The sequence below is a fragment of the Miniopterus natalensis genome, chromosome 1 (assembly GCF_054644295.1).
Source record: "Miniopterus natalensis isolate mMinNat1 chromosome 1, mMinNat1.hap1, whole genome shotgun sequence".
NCBI classification, from domain to species: domain Eukaryota; kingdom Metazoa; phylum Chordata; class Mammalia; order Chiroptera; family Miniopteridae; genus Miniopterus; species Miniopterus natalensis.
Genome location: NC_142081.1, coordinates 57,192,683 through 57,206,660, shown reverse-complemented (window position 1 = coordinate 57,206,660; position 13,978 = coordinate 57,192,683). Strand labels below are relative to the sequence as shown.

General features: G+C 47.8%; 1 protein-coding gene across 1 annotated transcript in view; it reads right to left on the bottom strand.

Annotated features, from left to right (window-relative positions):
• The window catches only part of FRMD5 (FERM domain containing 5), a 250,336-nt gene that overhangs the window by 15,747 nt on the left and 220,611 nt on the right, over positions 1 to 13,978 (bottom strand). The window contains exons 5-7 of the mRNA XM_016211480.2: positions 10,714 to 10,811; positions 8,483 to 8,606; positions 5,551 to 5,638 (exon numbers count right to left, since the gene is read on the bottom strand). Coding sequence (XP_016066966.1) covers positions 5,551 to 5,638; positions 8,483 to 8,606; positions 10,714 to 10,811 — 310 coding nt within the window. The remainder of the gene's footprint in view (positions 1 to 5,550; positions 5,639 to 8,482; positions 8,607 to 10,713; positions 10,812 to 13,978) is intronic.

Sequence of the window (13,978 nt, the reverse complement as noted above, 5' to 3'; positions counted from 1 at the left end):
TGCTTCCTGTACCACTGACCCCTGCGGGCAATGGCAGGGCAGAGAGCGCCTACCCATCCCCACAGTGAGTGGGCTCGGTTGGGGTCAGGCCACTCAGGCCCAAGTTCTGGCTCTGCCACTCACTGTCTGTGTGACCTTGGCTGGGTCCCTTCATTTCTCCATGTTTCAGACTCTTTGCTGTAAAATAAGGATTGATAATCTTATCTATGTCTTAGGCTGTACTTAGTAGGCACCTGATACATGTTGGTGGTTGTGTTGTTAATATGGCTGCTACTAATTAGCTCAGTTTGTTGAACTTAATTCAAAATCTTTTAAAAACAAAACAAAACATGTTACTATTTTTCCTGATGTTGGATTTAAATGTTAGTTAGGAAATGAGGGTGTGGGAAGTTGGGGTAGAAAGGGAGATGCCACTCTTGTTAGGGGACTATGATAAAAGGGGATCTGAGTGATACCCGTGGGACCTGGGGTGAAAGTAAAGTGGGCAGAGGGGGAGGAGACAGAGGCTGTGACAGATCTGTGGGAGTCACCCCAGTGCAAAGGGAAGAGAAGGTCCTCCCACGAGCTGGGTGCTGCTGGCTGGGTTATGGGGTGGCACCATCCATCTGCAACACCCAGACACCTCGGGGCTGGCCTCCCAGGGAAGGCAGGTGTTGCAGTTAGAGGGGAACAGCCTCTCCTGACCAGACTGGTTGATTTGGAACAGGGAGCAAACTGGGAATAAATCCTGATTAGACACCACATGGTTCCATAAGTAATAACAGCACCTTGACTAGACCCAATCTGGTCTCATGAAGAGAGCAATTCTCCAAATTGCTTCCAGTGCGACAGTTCCCAGTTCCAGATGAAGGCCTCTGCCAGGCTCCGGCAGCTGGGTGTCCACAGGGGTGGAGGGCAGCAGGAATGTTCGCTGCTTGTCTGGCACATGAGGAGCGGGGCTTGGAGTTACAGTGAGAAACCTCATATCTGTACCAGCATGAAAACACAAACAGGCAGCCACGCTGACACCTTCTTTGGAACTTTCCCAGTTCCTTCTATCTAACGTGTCATTCTCATTGTGAGCCTGCCCTTGGGATTTGTGTGAGAAAGGACAGGTTACGAAAACAGAAGGAAATGGGGACGAGAAGTGACACAGACAATAGTAACCTGTCCCCTTCCCATCTTGATGAAATCAGTACCCACAGGACTGAGCCATTAATACACCTGGGAGGTGGAATGAAAACGCGTGTCCTGACAGCCACAGGCAGGTATCGCCGTCTCCACTCTACATCAGCTAACAGTCAAAGGAATTTAGTTCACGTTTACAGTTTGAGGCAGAAGTTTGTTTCCAATTTTTCATCCTTGTGCAAAGAGCTTTTGTCTGGGTTTAGGATCCCAGCTCTGTTTCTTATTTGCTCTGTGACTTCCTTAACTTCTCTGAACTTTAGTTTCCTCATTTGTAAAATAAGGACAATAAATAGTATATACTTAAAAAATACTGCTTCCATCTGATGGCCTGAATGACTAACTGCCAGGACATGGCTAATAGTGTTCTCCTGGAGAGGGGATGGACTTGTACTGAGACAGTCACGTGTTCATGTGGAGCCCACCATCAAACTTGACCTGCATCAATTCAATATCTTAGAGGTTTGCCTAAGATGATCACTCTGCCCAGAAAAGGACTTTTGGAAACCACAGCACTGACTGGTTCTTGGAAGTAGGGACATGTGGCCACCTTTGTCCAGTCCCCCTCCGATAGTGAGGTAGGCTTCTGTCTGCTGCCGCCCCAGTGGACATCCTGGGTATGACAGCATAAGGACCCAGCATTCTTGGTTGTTCCGCCTCTAGGTCATCCAGTCCCCTCTCCAAAGCATGACTTAAACTAATTCAATCTGGGTGGATGAAACCTCTGTTATTCTTTAAAAACCATAGGGAAGAGGAATCGACATGCCTTTCCAGACCCTTGTGCCCATTCCTGAAAGAGCTTGTAGCTGGGAACCTTTAAGTCAATCGTGAAAATCACCCAGTTTCAGTATACTCAAACTGGGCCACAAGAAACTGGGGTGGAAATCAGGGCGAGGCACCTGTAAGAGGCTTGGCGTCACCCCATGACAGCTCAGAGACGGAAATCTTGGCAGAAACTTGCCACCTAGGTGGGTTTAGTCAAGTTCTTCATTTCAGCAGTAAATCTAACATTCTCTCCACAATGCAGCCTGGAGGGGCCCACCCGAGGACGAGGGTGAGCTGTCACAGCTCCTTCTGGTTCTGGTTCTCTGAGGTCAGGGGCAACCTGTCAAGCTGGGAGGAGGGTTTATTAAGAGAGAAGCCTGGGTGGCTCGATTATGAAAGTAATAATCCTATTTTAAGGGCAAAGGAATGACAATGGATTTCATTTGTGTGGTTGCTCCAACCTAGATCCTGCTGATACCAGTTTCCTCCTGGTCTGTTCAGAACAGACATAAAGCCACTTGGTGAACTTACGTTACGTTTTTATGATTTCAGTAGTTTCATATGTCTTTGCCTTCTCTCTATCATAGCTGGCAGTGAGTCCTGCTTTGTTCCTAAATAAATGCCATCACTCCAGAAGGAAGACTATGAACGATAACTGAAAGAGCACACCACTGAGACGCAGACAACTCTGGGTTCGAGTCCCGGTACTGTGGGTACCAGTAACTCTTGACATGTCGTTAGTCCGTCAGAGGCTCAGTGTTCTTATCTTAAAAGGAGGACAAGAACTTCTTGAAAGCGTTATTGAAAAGATTAAATGAGATAGTGCACATAAATGCCCGGCATGTTCATTCAATAAATGGCACCCTTCTGACTCATAAGGCTGGGTGAAGACCGGGTATCTGGGATGGGTATCTGGGAGGGTCTGATTACTCCACAAACCTTCATGGCAGGAGACCCAGAGGAAACAACCAGTCCCAGGGCCCTGGAAGGAACAGGACAGTGGCTCCTGGGCTTGGAGAGGTGTCAGGCTGGGGAATAGGTACAACACTGGGCTGCCAGTGGTTTGCTCCACTCTCCACATCCAGCGGCTATAGGCTTGGCCTGCTGGGGCTCCTGCAGAGAGCAAGGGGGGGGGGTTGTGAATGCTCAGAATCTGGGCATTATTGCATGCCAGCTAGCTACTGGAGCCCTCGGTCTGTCCCACCCAGAGCGGGTAGGATCGCCTCTTCCTGGTCCCAGGGCCAGACAAGGACACTGTGGGCAGAACGAAACCATCAGCATGGACAGGAAGATCAGCAACTTCTTAATCAGTTCAGGAGAACAGAGCCCAGCCTAAGTGTTGCTCTGCTCTCATTTAATTATCAAAACGATTCCTCTTCTTCTGTCCTCCCTGGGGCTACGTGCCCCAGATTCCCTGGGCCCAGTAATTGCCTCTCTGTTAATAGAAATCATCAGTATTTATTACACTGAGTGCTCCAGCTTATTGCAGCTCTCCTTGTAGCAGCATTAAGGCGAGTACTTGGTAGCATATCACCAAAGTGACTCTACTTAATGACAAGAGTAAAGGCTCTCAAACTGTTCTTGCTCAAGAAGCTGAGGAAATCCTGAGCTGGAGCCCAGTGAATGAGATGAGATGAGGGCCCATGTGTGGGGTCTGCAGCAGGGCCCTGACATGGCCCTAGGTGAGCAAGAGGTGTAGGGCCCAGGAACAAAGGACTGGAAGCCCAGTGCTGAGCACTCCCACCTTCTCCCCAGAGGAAGTCTCCTGAGGGCTCCTGCTCCTTACAGATACATCATGGGAAGTGACTTGAGTTCAAGTTCTTGCTCTATCACTCAGGGCCTTGTAAACTGTGGCTTCCTGGAACTTTGATCTCCTCATCTATAAGCCAGGAAGAGTAACATCCATCTCCCAGGGCTGGCATGCAGATTAAATGAGAAAATAATGTGAAGGCTTCCCAGGGGCCTGCCATGGAAGGTGTGACAAATGTCACTTCTCTCCTGCAGTCCCTTCAGCCTGTGTCCAAGAAGGACAAATTCATTAAAGCAGGGCTAAGCCACTGTCACCCACAGTCACTCAGCTGTGCCCAGGCCCATTATGTGTTGTCAGGTGACAGTCCTGCCTGGGGACCCATCTCTGAAGAGGTGGGCACTCTGTGTGACCTCAAGGGGACAGGGCAGATTTAGAGTCAAAATGAGAGGTACCTGGCACCTCCTGATGACTGTGTCTATTTTTAGGCAGCTGTGTCCTTTAAGGTCATGAAGTGACTCAGCAGTTCAGGGAGAAGCAGTTATTGAGTACCCACTGTGTACCGATGAGCAAAGTGAGGCTTGGAGAAGCCTCCAAAGGCCCCAGTAAGTAGGAGCCAAGTTCTGGATTCAAGGTCAGCTGACTCTGAAGCTCTCTTCAGTCTTATGCAGGTTCCTCTGCTGACAGTATCTGAGTAATTAATGGAGCTGGACTACAACAGTTATGCAGAGGGCATTATTTATGAGGCTGTGCTAATTCATTGGTAAATATCCATGTCACTTTTTGGGTATAAATAGGCATCAATGTGTTTTCTGATAGTGCTGGCCCCCAAGAACACACGGGTTTTCTGGCAGTAGGCTGTGCTGGTGGATAGGAAACGGGTTGGGGAAGGTGACCAGGGGAGAGTTAGATGTCAGAGTTCATACTGGAAGTTTCCACATTAAAACCTATGCAAGAACAAATCACCATTACCTCACCAAGAGGCCAAAGGAAATGCAACTCTGGCCCCACATCACTGGTTCCTTGGTTTCTATTCTCTTGATTTTTGTTGGAAACTTATGATGTCCCTTTACCTATTAGGAAGAAAAGGTCAAGGTCCTCCTGTTCCCATTGGATACTGTCTCCCTCAGATTAGTTTGAGAATCAGTTTTACTGTTGGTACTGGAGTCTCTCCAGTGGTGGAAAGACAGAGGCAAACACTGGGAGAAACTGAGGCAGAGACAGGAGTGTCAGAGCCAGTGGGATATGGAGATAAGTGGAGGATACGGCCACAGAGTTTAGGAAGAGGCCACAGGTCTCCCCTGCTCTCCGCAGTGACTGTGGCTGCCTGAGCTCATCTCCACAACGAGCCACATGTGAGTAATTACGGAGGTTTTCTCTGGGCAGAGCCTGCCTGGCTGGTTCGCGCCTTGCCCTCACAGGCGCATAATGGAATTAGATGTGACTCCACTGCATTTCCGTGCAGTGACTTACGCTGCTGTAGTCAATAAAACCCACTCTTGGAAAGAAACTAGATTACGGGTCAAGAAAGGGTGGGCAGTGTGCTGAGCCGCCTCTGACTGTTCTCTGTGGGGGAGCCTTCCACATTCCTCCTCTCTTCATTCCCACCAAATTACCCACCGCTGCAAAACTGGGGCCCTGTTTCAGATTTGTTATTTAGACTGACTCTGCCTCTGACCCTCCGACACTGATGTGGCAGCACAAAATTATGCTGTGTGGAATCCAGAGGAGTTTTAAGACATTTTCTCTGGCATCTGTCACTAAAAGCTAATCACCCAGCTATCGAAGGGGTGGAGGGTACAGGCATGTGGGACCTCCCTGCCTGCTGCCCTCTACAGAAGGATCAATGAGACCTCTCACCACGGGGATCTTACCTTACATGGGTGAGGGTCCACTCCGTATGTCTCCAATGTCTGCGCTTTTCTTAAAAAGTTCATCTCTGATGTTGCTGGTGTCTGACCACTGGAATAAAGAAAATGAGATGATTTGAGGGCTTTCTGTTTCCATAGCTTCCCCTGAGGCAAATTATTAAGAAGTGCTTAGGCCCTGGCCAGTGTGGCTGAGTGGTCAGAGTGCTGGCAGTACACCAAAGGGTTGGGGGTTCAATTAGCAGTGAAGGGCACGTACCTGGGTTGCAGGTTTAACCTCGCCCTGGTAGGGGCCTGTTCAAGAGGCGACCAATTGATGTCTCTCTCTCACATCAATGCTTCTCTCTCTCTCTACTCGCCTCCCTCCCACTCTGTCTAAAAATCAATGGAAAAAATGTCCTGGGCTGAGGATTAACAAAAAACAAACAGAAGTGCTCAGGATGTCTCACACCACAATTTTTCCAGAGTGCACTCCCTGCTCTGTTCTAGGACCAACTTTAGAGGGTCAAAAACTCAGATGTCTTCAGGGTTAGGCAGGCTACATAATGAATGACATGGGCTTAGTGTAATATAGTAGGGAGTGGTGGGGACTGTGGCAAACTGGGGAGTGCTACCCCTTCTAATGAGGGCAGCTGCTGCTCTGCTTCAAGATTATTGTCATGTGGGACTGCAGGGTCCAGCATTGCTAGATGTGATTTTTTAAAAAGAAGTCAGAGATACTGATTTTCATGTGGTATTTCATGATTTTAAATACTACAGGAGCAAACAAAACACATTTGCAGGCTAGCTACAGGCCATGGATTTCTCATCTGTGACCTGATGTAGGCTGAAATAGAAAGAAGGGGTCTGTATATCTTGCTGATACTGCCTAACCCTCCTCCTTTACCAAGAGGGAACATGGGAGTGGAGGGTGATGAGATGCAGCTGGAGACAGTGCTAAGCTTTCCAGACTCCACTAGAGCTGTCTGCCCACAGGGTGATGACTATGAAAAGAAAACAAGCAGCAAAAGGAAGAAACCAGCCCTGGCACCAACCCATATGAAGAAGGGGACTTTAGCATCATCATTCCCCTCCTGGCTGCCTCTTTAGCAGGTGCATAGATGAGCTCAACACAGACCAATGGCAATATCACCATTGTCAGGCGCTCTCAGGGCCCAGAGCCCTGGCAAAGCAGATGTACTTCTACCCATGTGGGGTTGGCTTCTGTGTGAGGAAGAGTGGGCAATTTGTGAAGGGAAGGAAGACAAGCCACCTTCCGTCCCGAGAGGCATCGTCAGTCAGTACCTATGTGCCAGCCTCGGTGCTGCCTGCTGGAAAGTATACCAAGATGTTTAGTGCACAGTCTGGGCCCTTGAGGAACTCATGTTAGAGTTGGAGAAAGGGAACACACATTTTTATAGTCTGAAGATGAAGCTGAACCTGTGTAAGTAGTACCTGTAAGCAGGCATTATGTTGACTGCAGACTTCTACGTCCACCCATGTGCTGAGACACAGGCAGGTGTTTGGAAAATACTTGTGCAGCAGGCCAAGGGCTGGGCCCCTAGCTCCATTCACCTCTGGGCCCGTCAAAGCAGGCATCATTTCCTGGGGAATCTCCAACCTTCTACCAGGTTTCTGAAGGACTGGACCCACTGCTCTGACATTTAAAACCCTCCTGGCAGCGCCTCAGGGGGGGTCCTAGCACTTCCCTACTATCTTCTTTAAATGAACCCTGAGCCATTACACAGGTCCGTGTGCATTCCAACCTTTACCACCAGGGGTCGCTATTGCCTTAATAGAGTAATGAGACAAACCCTTAGGCAGGGGAAAGGCATCGGATTTGCAGGGGGAGAGGGGTGGGAAGCGGTTAAGATTCCACCTTTGATAGGTGTCTCCATTCCTCTGGGAGGGTCGGGGACCAGTCCTGCCACACAAGGTGGCCAGGTGGTCTGTTTACAAAGGCTAAGGAGGCTGTGGGGACATATCTGTTGGTAATATCTTTGAGTGGAGGTGAAGATTTTTTTGTGTTTTTGTGTTTGTGTGTGTGTGTGTTTTGTGGGCCAGAGGATTAAGGTAGGAACTAGTTTGGACTTAATATTATTGTTAGAAATATCTTTTACCTCCTCTTGGGCATTTTTCTTCCCCAGAAAGGTAGTTAGACATTATTTTAGAGATTAAAAAAATTATAATGTATTGATATAACAGCATGTTTTATTTTACAACACTTTGCATATCACGTTTTCTTCATAGTTTATCAGTTTGGGGGATCTGGGCTCCAGCGTGCCACACAAAGTAGAGCCCAAACACCTGTGCTTTTTGTTTTTTACATCAGTCTTTGTAGAAAATCCTATTTCACATGGGTGAAAGGATGCATTCATGCTATTTGATGGAATTAGGAATATTCTGGGCGAACTAAGAATCTGAGGAGGACAGGCCTCCTGCTTCCAGCTACTTCTCTCCCCCTTCCCTCTGTGCAAGGGTGTGGCTGAGGCAATGCTGAAGATACGGTTCCTGAACCAAGTGCTCCCAGGGCACCCACAGCATTTATGGGTCAGGCTGGCCTGCTGGAGTCCTGCCCGCTGACCAGGAGGCCCCTGTAACACTGTCTCAGACTGAGGCCAAAGGATTGCTCATTTTCACATTCCCACTGAACCCCTCTAATCTTTTTTCTCTCCTGCTGTTTCCTTTGTTTTCCTTTTCCTCTTTGCCAGTTCATGCTTTTGTCCTCTGTCTCTTCATTTTTCTTGGTGAAGCAAATACCTCTGAGGCCAACCCGTCTGTTTTCCTTACTATACAATGTCTCTCTTGCTTTTAAGTCCAGCCTACACCACTCTTCCTGGAGAGTGAGCCCACAGGGGTGGGACTGTGCTGTCAGTGGGTCACTGGAAATGGTACATCCACTCAGAAGGCCAGGCTGTGGGGGAAACAGTGTCCTGGGCTGGAACTGAATGTCACTCACCTGAGTTCTGTTCTGTGAATCTCAGCAATTTTCCTTTCCAGCTTCTCTGAATGTTTAGGAAAAAACTGGAACTTTGAGCTGTAGCCTTCAGGGTGTTTTCCTGGGTCATAATCTCCAATCTCCGCTTGTAAAAGGAAAGTAGAAGAAAACAATTGTGGGGATTGGCAGAGCAACAAAAGATTAACACACAGAGCAAAAGGCCCGGCATGCACCAAATTTACAAAGCACAGCGGATCTTGAGCAAGGGGTGTTGGTGTTGGGGGTTGGGCAGAAGGCATGCCCCTTGGGAGCATGTCCACATTTGTTCTCCCAGATGTGCATACTGGGTTGGTGTCTAAGCAGAGAGATAGTAGAGCTGACCCTGTGCTCAAGAGTAAATTTGCAATGAAAGAGCAGAGGTCTACACCATGGCCCTCATCCATTCAGTTATGAGAAGAAGGCCTGGGAGCAACGCTCTTTGTAGCAACAGGACACTGTGAGCTTGATCAGGAAGACAGAACCTCTTGGGCCTGAGTCAGGTCAGAAATCTTGCTTTGAGGATTTTAGCAGGGACATAGCAAATTGATGAATGAGCCATGATCCAAACTATGAAGCCAACTCTCAGTCCAAATCAAATGAAATCAAGTGAATAAATTTGAATAAATATTCTTGAGGGCTGAGCAGGTACCAGGCCCCCTGGAGAGGACAGCAGAGCAGGGAATACTGGCTGTAACCAGAAAGTGCCATTGAGATCAGCAGCACCAGGTCCCAAGGCTGACTCCTCAGCTCCCTGCAGGGGGTCCATTGCTAATGCTGGTAAGATCTCTGATCTTAGCGATCTTTGGGGGCAGGGGTAGAGGTGAGCCCATGGTGCTCTCCACAAGGTGTTCTGAGGTGGGAACCTAGCTTTCTCCATGGGAAGTACTTCACAGAAACATCATGGAGATGTGAAGAGGAAGGATGTTAAGAAGTTCTAGCTGCTTTGTGGTTGCCCTTTCTCCTTCCCTAGTGAGAACCACAACTAGTGTAGAGAGAAATCTGGAGGGATAAGTGAATATTAAGGGGAAGATATGCCCTCTGCTCACAGATGAATATTATGCTTTACAAATACTTGGGAATTTCTATTCTTAAGCAAGAGGCTAAAGGCATCCCTGGGTCTAAAGTCTGGAGTGACCTTGAGCCATGGAGTCATTTATTATGATTTTATTTAGAAGGCTCCAAATGGAAAACATCAATGTTGGACATCAATTTCCTTAAAGAAAAAAAAAAATTAAATTTCAATATGGTTGTCAGGCTAAACTGAAGGAAAGACTAGAGTTTAAAATTTCACTTACATCAAACCAGGTTCTCTTTTAAAAATGAAAGGGGCCTCTTTGGGTACCTTGGGGTTGCCAAGTACCTTCCTGTTTAGGTGATTTTTAAAAATAGGAGTCTCAGAAGGCAAAGTTGTAATGGGCTGACTTTTACATTCTTAACACAGCTGTGATATTTCTCCTGCCAGAAGAATTTTAGTTTCTATTTGGCAAGGATTTTCCAGGTTCTCTTCATAAAGTAGCTTCCTGGCTTTCACAGATTTCCAATTAAAAGTTCAGATTCTTTGATGGAAACTTCATGATTTTAGTGCTATGGTCCAAAACAATCCAGTGACAGTCTTAGGCCTAAGGGCTAAAACAAGTCTAGGAAGTGGCACTTAGAAGTCCCTTGCATTTCACGAGAGGAGGAGGGATTATTTATGAAGAATGCTTACCTTTCCCACTGTTTTTGCGCAAAAAAACCCCAAAACAAAACCCAGTCTGGGCACCAGCTGGGTACAGACTCAACTCTACCTTATTAGCATGTTAGGAAATGTGTTTGTTACTTGGAAACACTTTCAACTCTGAGGGCCCTGAACAGAAAGGGCCCTGAAATAGGGACCAGAATTCCAAGATGCTTCATGTCTCTGAGATTCGCATGAAAGGAAAAGTGGATTCAGATGACTCTCCAGAGTCTCAGTAACTTCATCACCCACGGATGCAGGGACCCCAAACACAGTGAGAGAGACTTGAGGGGCTGGCACAAAGACCTTGGGTGCAGTGCAGGGTTGAGTGGCCAGAGCTTTCGGCATCTGGGGAGTCGAGGCAAAACCCTCTCATCGGACTCCGCTTCACGTTAGATATATCTGTGTCTATATAAGAAGTGTCATCTGTGGTAAGCGAAATAATGTAATCAGCAGTTAGCATGAAAAGCAAATTTATCCTGTCAAAAGTCATTACCTTGAAGGATATAAGCTGCTAACAAGGCGGCATCTGACGTTTTGCAGAGCAGGCGCCCGTGGTAGAGATCCCTTTTGATCTGCAGGAAGACTAAATACCTGGAGAGAAAACACAGTGAAATATAAGGGATTCCTTTGATTGCTTTAAAGACAAAAACTCTGTCAGGACACTTTTACTACATTTAAAAATCTCAAAACATACCACAGAACAAATATATTCTCCATTTCCCTGAAGACTCTTTCTAGTACTTTGCCCTGAACTGATTTGAGGTTCAATTCAAAACAACCTGTCAGTTTTTTTCTGTAGGTCAAAACAGAAATGGCGCTTCCTGGTAAAAACATTGTCCCCCCAGCGCTGGGCTTTGGGAGGAGCCGGCCCAGATGGATTCAGCACTAAAAAAGAAACCTATGTTGGAAGGGAGGGCCCGACTGGGCCTCTCTCCGCCTTGGACTCTGGCTGATGTTCCTTCCTAAGAGGCAGACGGTGGTGGAGGGAACGAGCCCAGGGAGGAGCTCTGCCTTGCCTTGTCTGGAGAATCTGTCCGTCTGTGGAACAGCCTTCAGTCACTGGCAGAGATCAGCCAGGCATCTCGAAATTTGAATAAGGTGTGAGAAGAGGCCAGGTGAAGGAAGCACGGAAACCTGTGGCTAGCATTTTCTTCAGGTACAGGAAGCTTTCACCTCAGGTGGAGACAGAATATCAAGAGCAAGGGCCAGTAGCAACTGGTGTGTACTGAATGCTCCGTCTGCCAGCCCAAGGGCTCTGCACTTTACATGCAGCATCTCGTCTAATTCTCACTCAACACTTTGAGATAGGTGGTACATTATGTTTCTTTTTAAGATAAAGAAACTGAAGCTCAAATGATTTCACCAGGGTACACAACTGGTAAGGGGCAGAGCCAGGATTCAAATTCAGGACAGTTAGACTCCTGAGGCTGGCTCTTCATCACTGCTACACTGCCCTCCCGGCACTATCACTGCTTCACAGCTTCACAAGCAGTCGGTGGACCCTGTCACAGTGGAATGGAATTGCTGACTTTCCACTTTGAAAATGTCAGCCCAGGAGTGTGGTCTCCAATGTTCATAACCTCGCTGGTACCCTTGGAAGAGCAAAAGCCAGGGGTAGCAAACTTAGGTGAGTCACCTACCACAGTGGCTCCCTGGACGGGGGGACATCTGTGGTGGTTTAAAAATATGTCCATAAATTCTTTGACACTCATCCCCAGAGGCAGAGCATAATCCCCTCCCTGTGAGTGTGGGCTGGTCTTAGTGACTTGCTCCTAACAAACAGAGTAGAGCAGAGGGTAGAGTCTGACCTTTGAGACCAGGTCACAGGGCCACTGCACCTTCCCCCTTTTCTCTCTTCCCCTTGGATCTTTCATCCTGCTTGAGGGCACTCAAGCACCCCTTTAGAAGGTCCATGCGGTGAGGAGCTGAGGTCTTTTGTCAACAGCCAGCTAGGAACTGACACTTTCTGCCAACAGCCACATGAGTACACCGTCTTGGACATGAATCCTCCAGTCAAGCCTTCAGATGCCTGCAGTCCCCTGAGAGACTCTGAGCCAGAACCCCCCAGCTAAGCTGCTCGGAGCTCCTGACTTACAGAAACTAAGAGATGGTACATGTTTGTTAGCTTAAGTTTTGTGGTACTTTGTTGGACAGCCATAGATAACTGCAGCACCCCTAGAGGAATAATGGACATGTAGTAATATTCCCTTAAATTCTATCGAAAAAGACATTGGGTCCTCCTTAGATAACTAGAAGTTTCCACTGCTTCTGTTTTCAGGCTGAAGAATGAAACAGGATTCCAGGCTCACTTGTCATGTGAAAATGCTTGAGAAAGAGGACCACTGACAGTGCAACTCTGGGGTGGGGAGGGGTGCCAGCAGGTGACTGAGAACCTTGGGCTGGGTGATTCCAGTAATTAACAAACAGAAATCAAGGAGCAAGCAAACCTCTTCTCTCCTAAGGTCTTGCTACTCCTCCTCCAAGTGTGGCCCCCATAGCAGCAGCATCTGGGAGCTTGTTGGAAATGGGGAATATGAGGCCCATCCTAGACCTACTGAATCATTTTAACAAGATCCCCAGGTGATTTGTATATAGATTAAGCATAAGCATCCTTCTAACCACATCGGGATGGACTTCCCTCCTCAAAACAAAGGGAAAGTGGGTGTTACAGTCTGGAAGTTCATAAGAGCTCCCCTCCTCACCTCAGTCACCATCACCTATCCCACTCTGACCCAATGTTTGCCAAGAAAAGCTGAAGGAAAAAGGAACCACGCAGAGTGAAAAATTAAGACGGATCTACCAAATCCAGCTTGTCTTCACTGCTTCCCACAGCGAAATGCCACCCGGTGTGTGGGAGAGGGAGAGGAAGAGAGGAAGGGAACGGAGGGGGAGGGGAAAAGGCTTCTCTGCCTCTCACTGTTCCAACTCCCACCTTCCACAGGCATTGGTGGGATGTGGAAGCAAACCTTTTGCCCCTTGCTCACTGATCTCTCCTCTCACACCTCCCTCCTTATCTGTGTTCAGAATTCAGGGACAGCACATACTGGATTGAAGATGTATCAAAGGGGCAGTAAGGCTCTGGAAAGTGATTCTCAATGTGGTGGTTAAGACAACATTCCCAGGGGAGCATGTGAGAATCTATATGTGTATGAGTGCTCCTGGGTTTGAAAAAGCCCCTCTAGAGCCCTCTTTGCCTTCCTCACACTGAGAACCACTTGTCTTTAACAGGCATCTTTATTGATGGATGCTTGACAGGGGCCTCATGTGAGCTGGAAAGGAAACAGGCTTTCCACTGTGGGGCGGGGTTTCTTCAGACTTTTGGAGGTAGGACAGCTACAGGGAGGTCAAGGGTAAGGCCATGGGAACATAGGCAATGGTACAGCAACTGGAAGAAGAGCGAGAAGGACGGGCAAGTCAACATCCTAAAGAAACAAGCCACAGTTTTTAGAGGACAAGAAGAGTTGAGCTCATGAAAGAATGAACTGGCGGCTTCAAGGTAGAGACTTGCACTAGGGTCCCCCTTCCTCTTCTGCTACAGTGCCTTCCATCAAACTTCATGTTTTGTTCATTCAAGGAGGCACCAATGACTTGGTGGTGTTTGTCATGAAAATATATCCCACATGATTCATAGCATCCTTAGGCCTACTCTCAAGAGACCCTGGCATGTTCTCTCCTGCCACACAGGGGCCTAAGGAAGACTATCGTGTTTCCAGAGGCACTGCCACCAGGGCCATTGTGTTGCCAGGCAAGGGATCAGC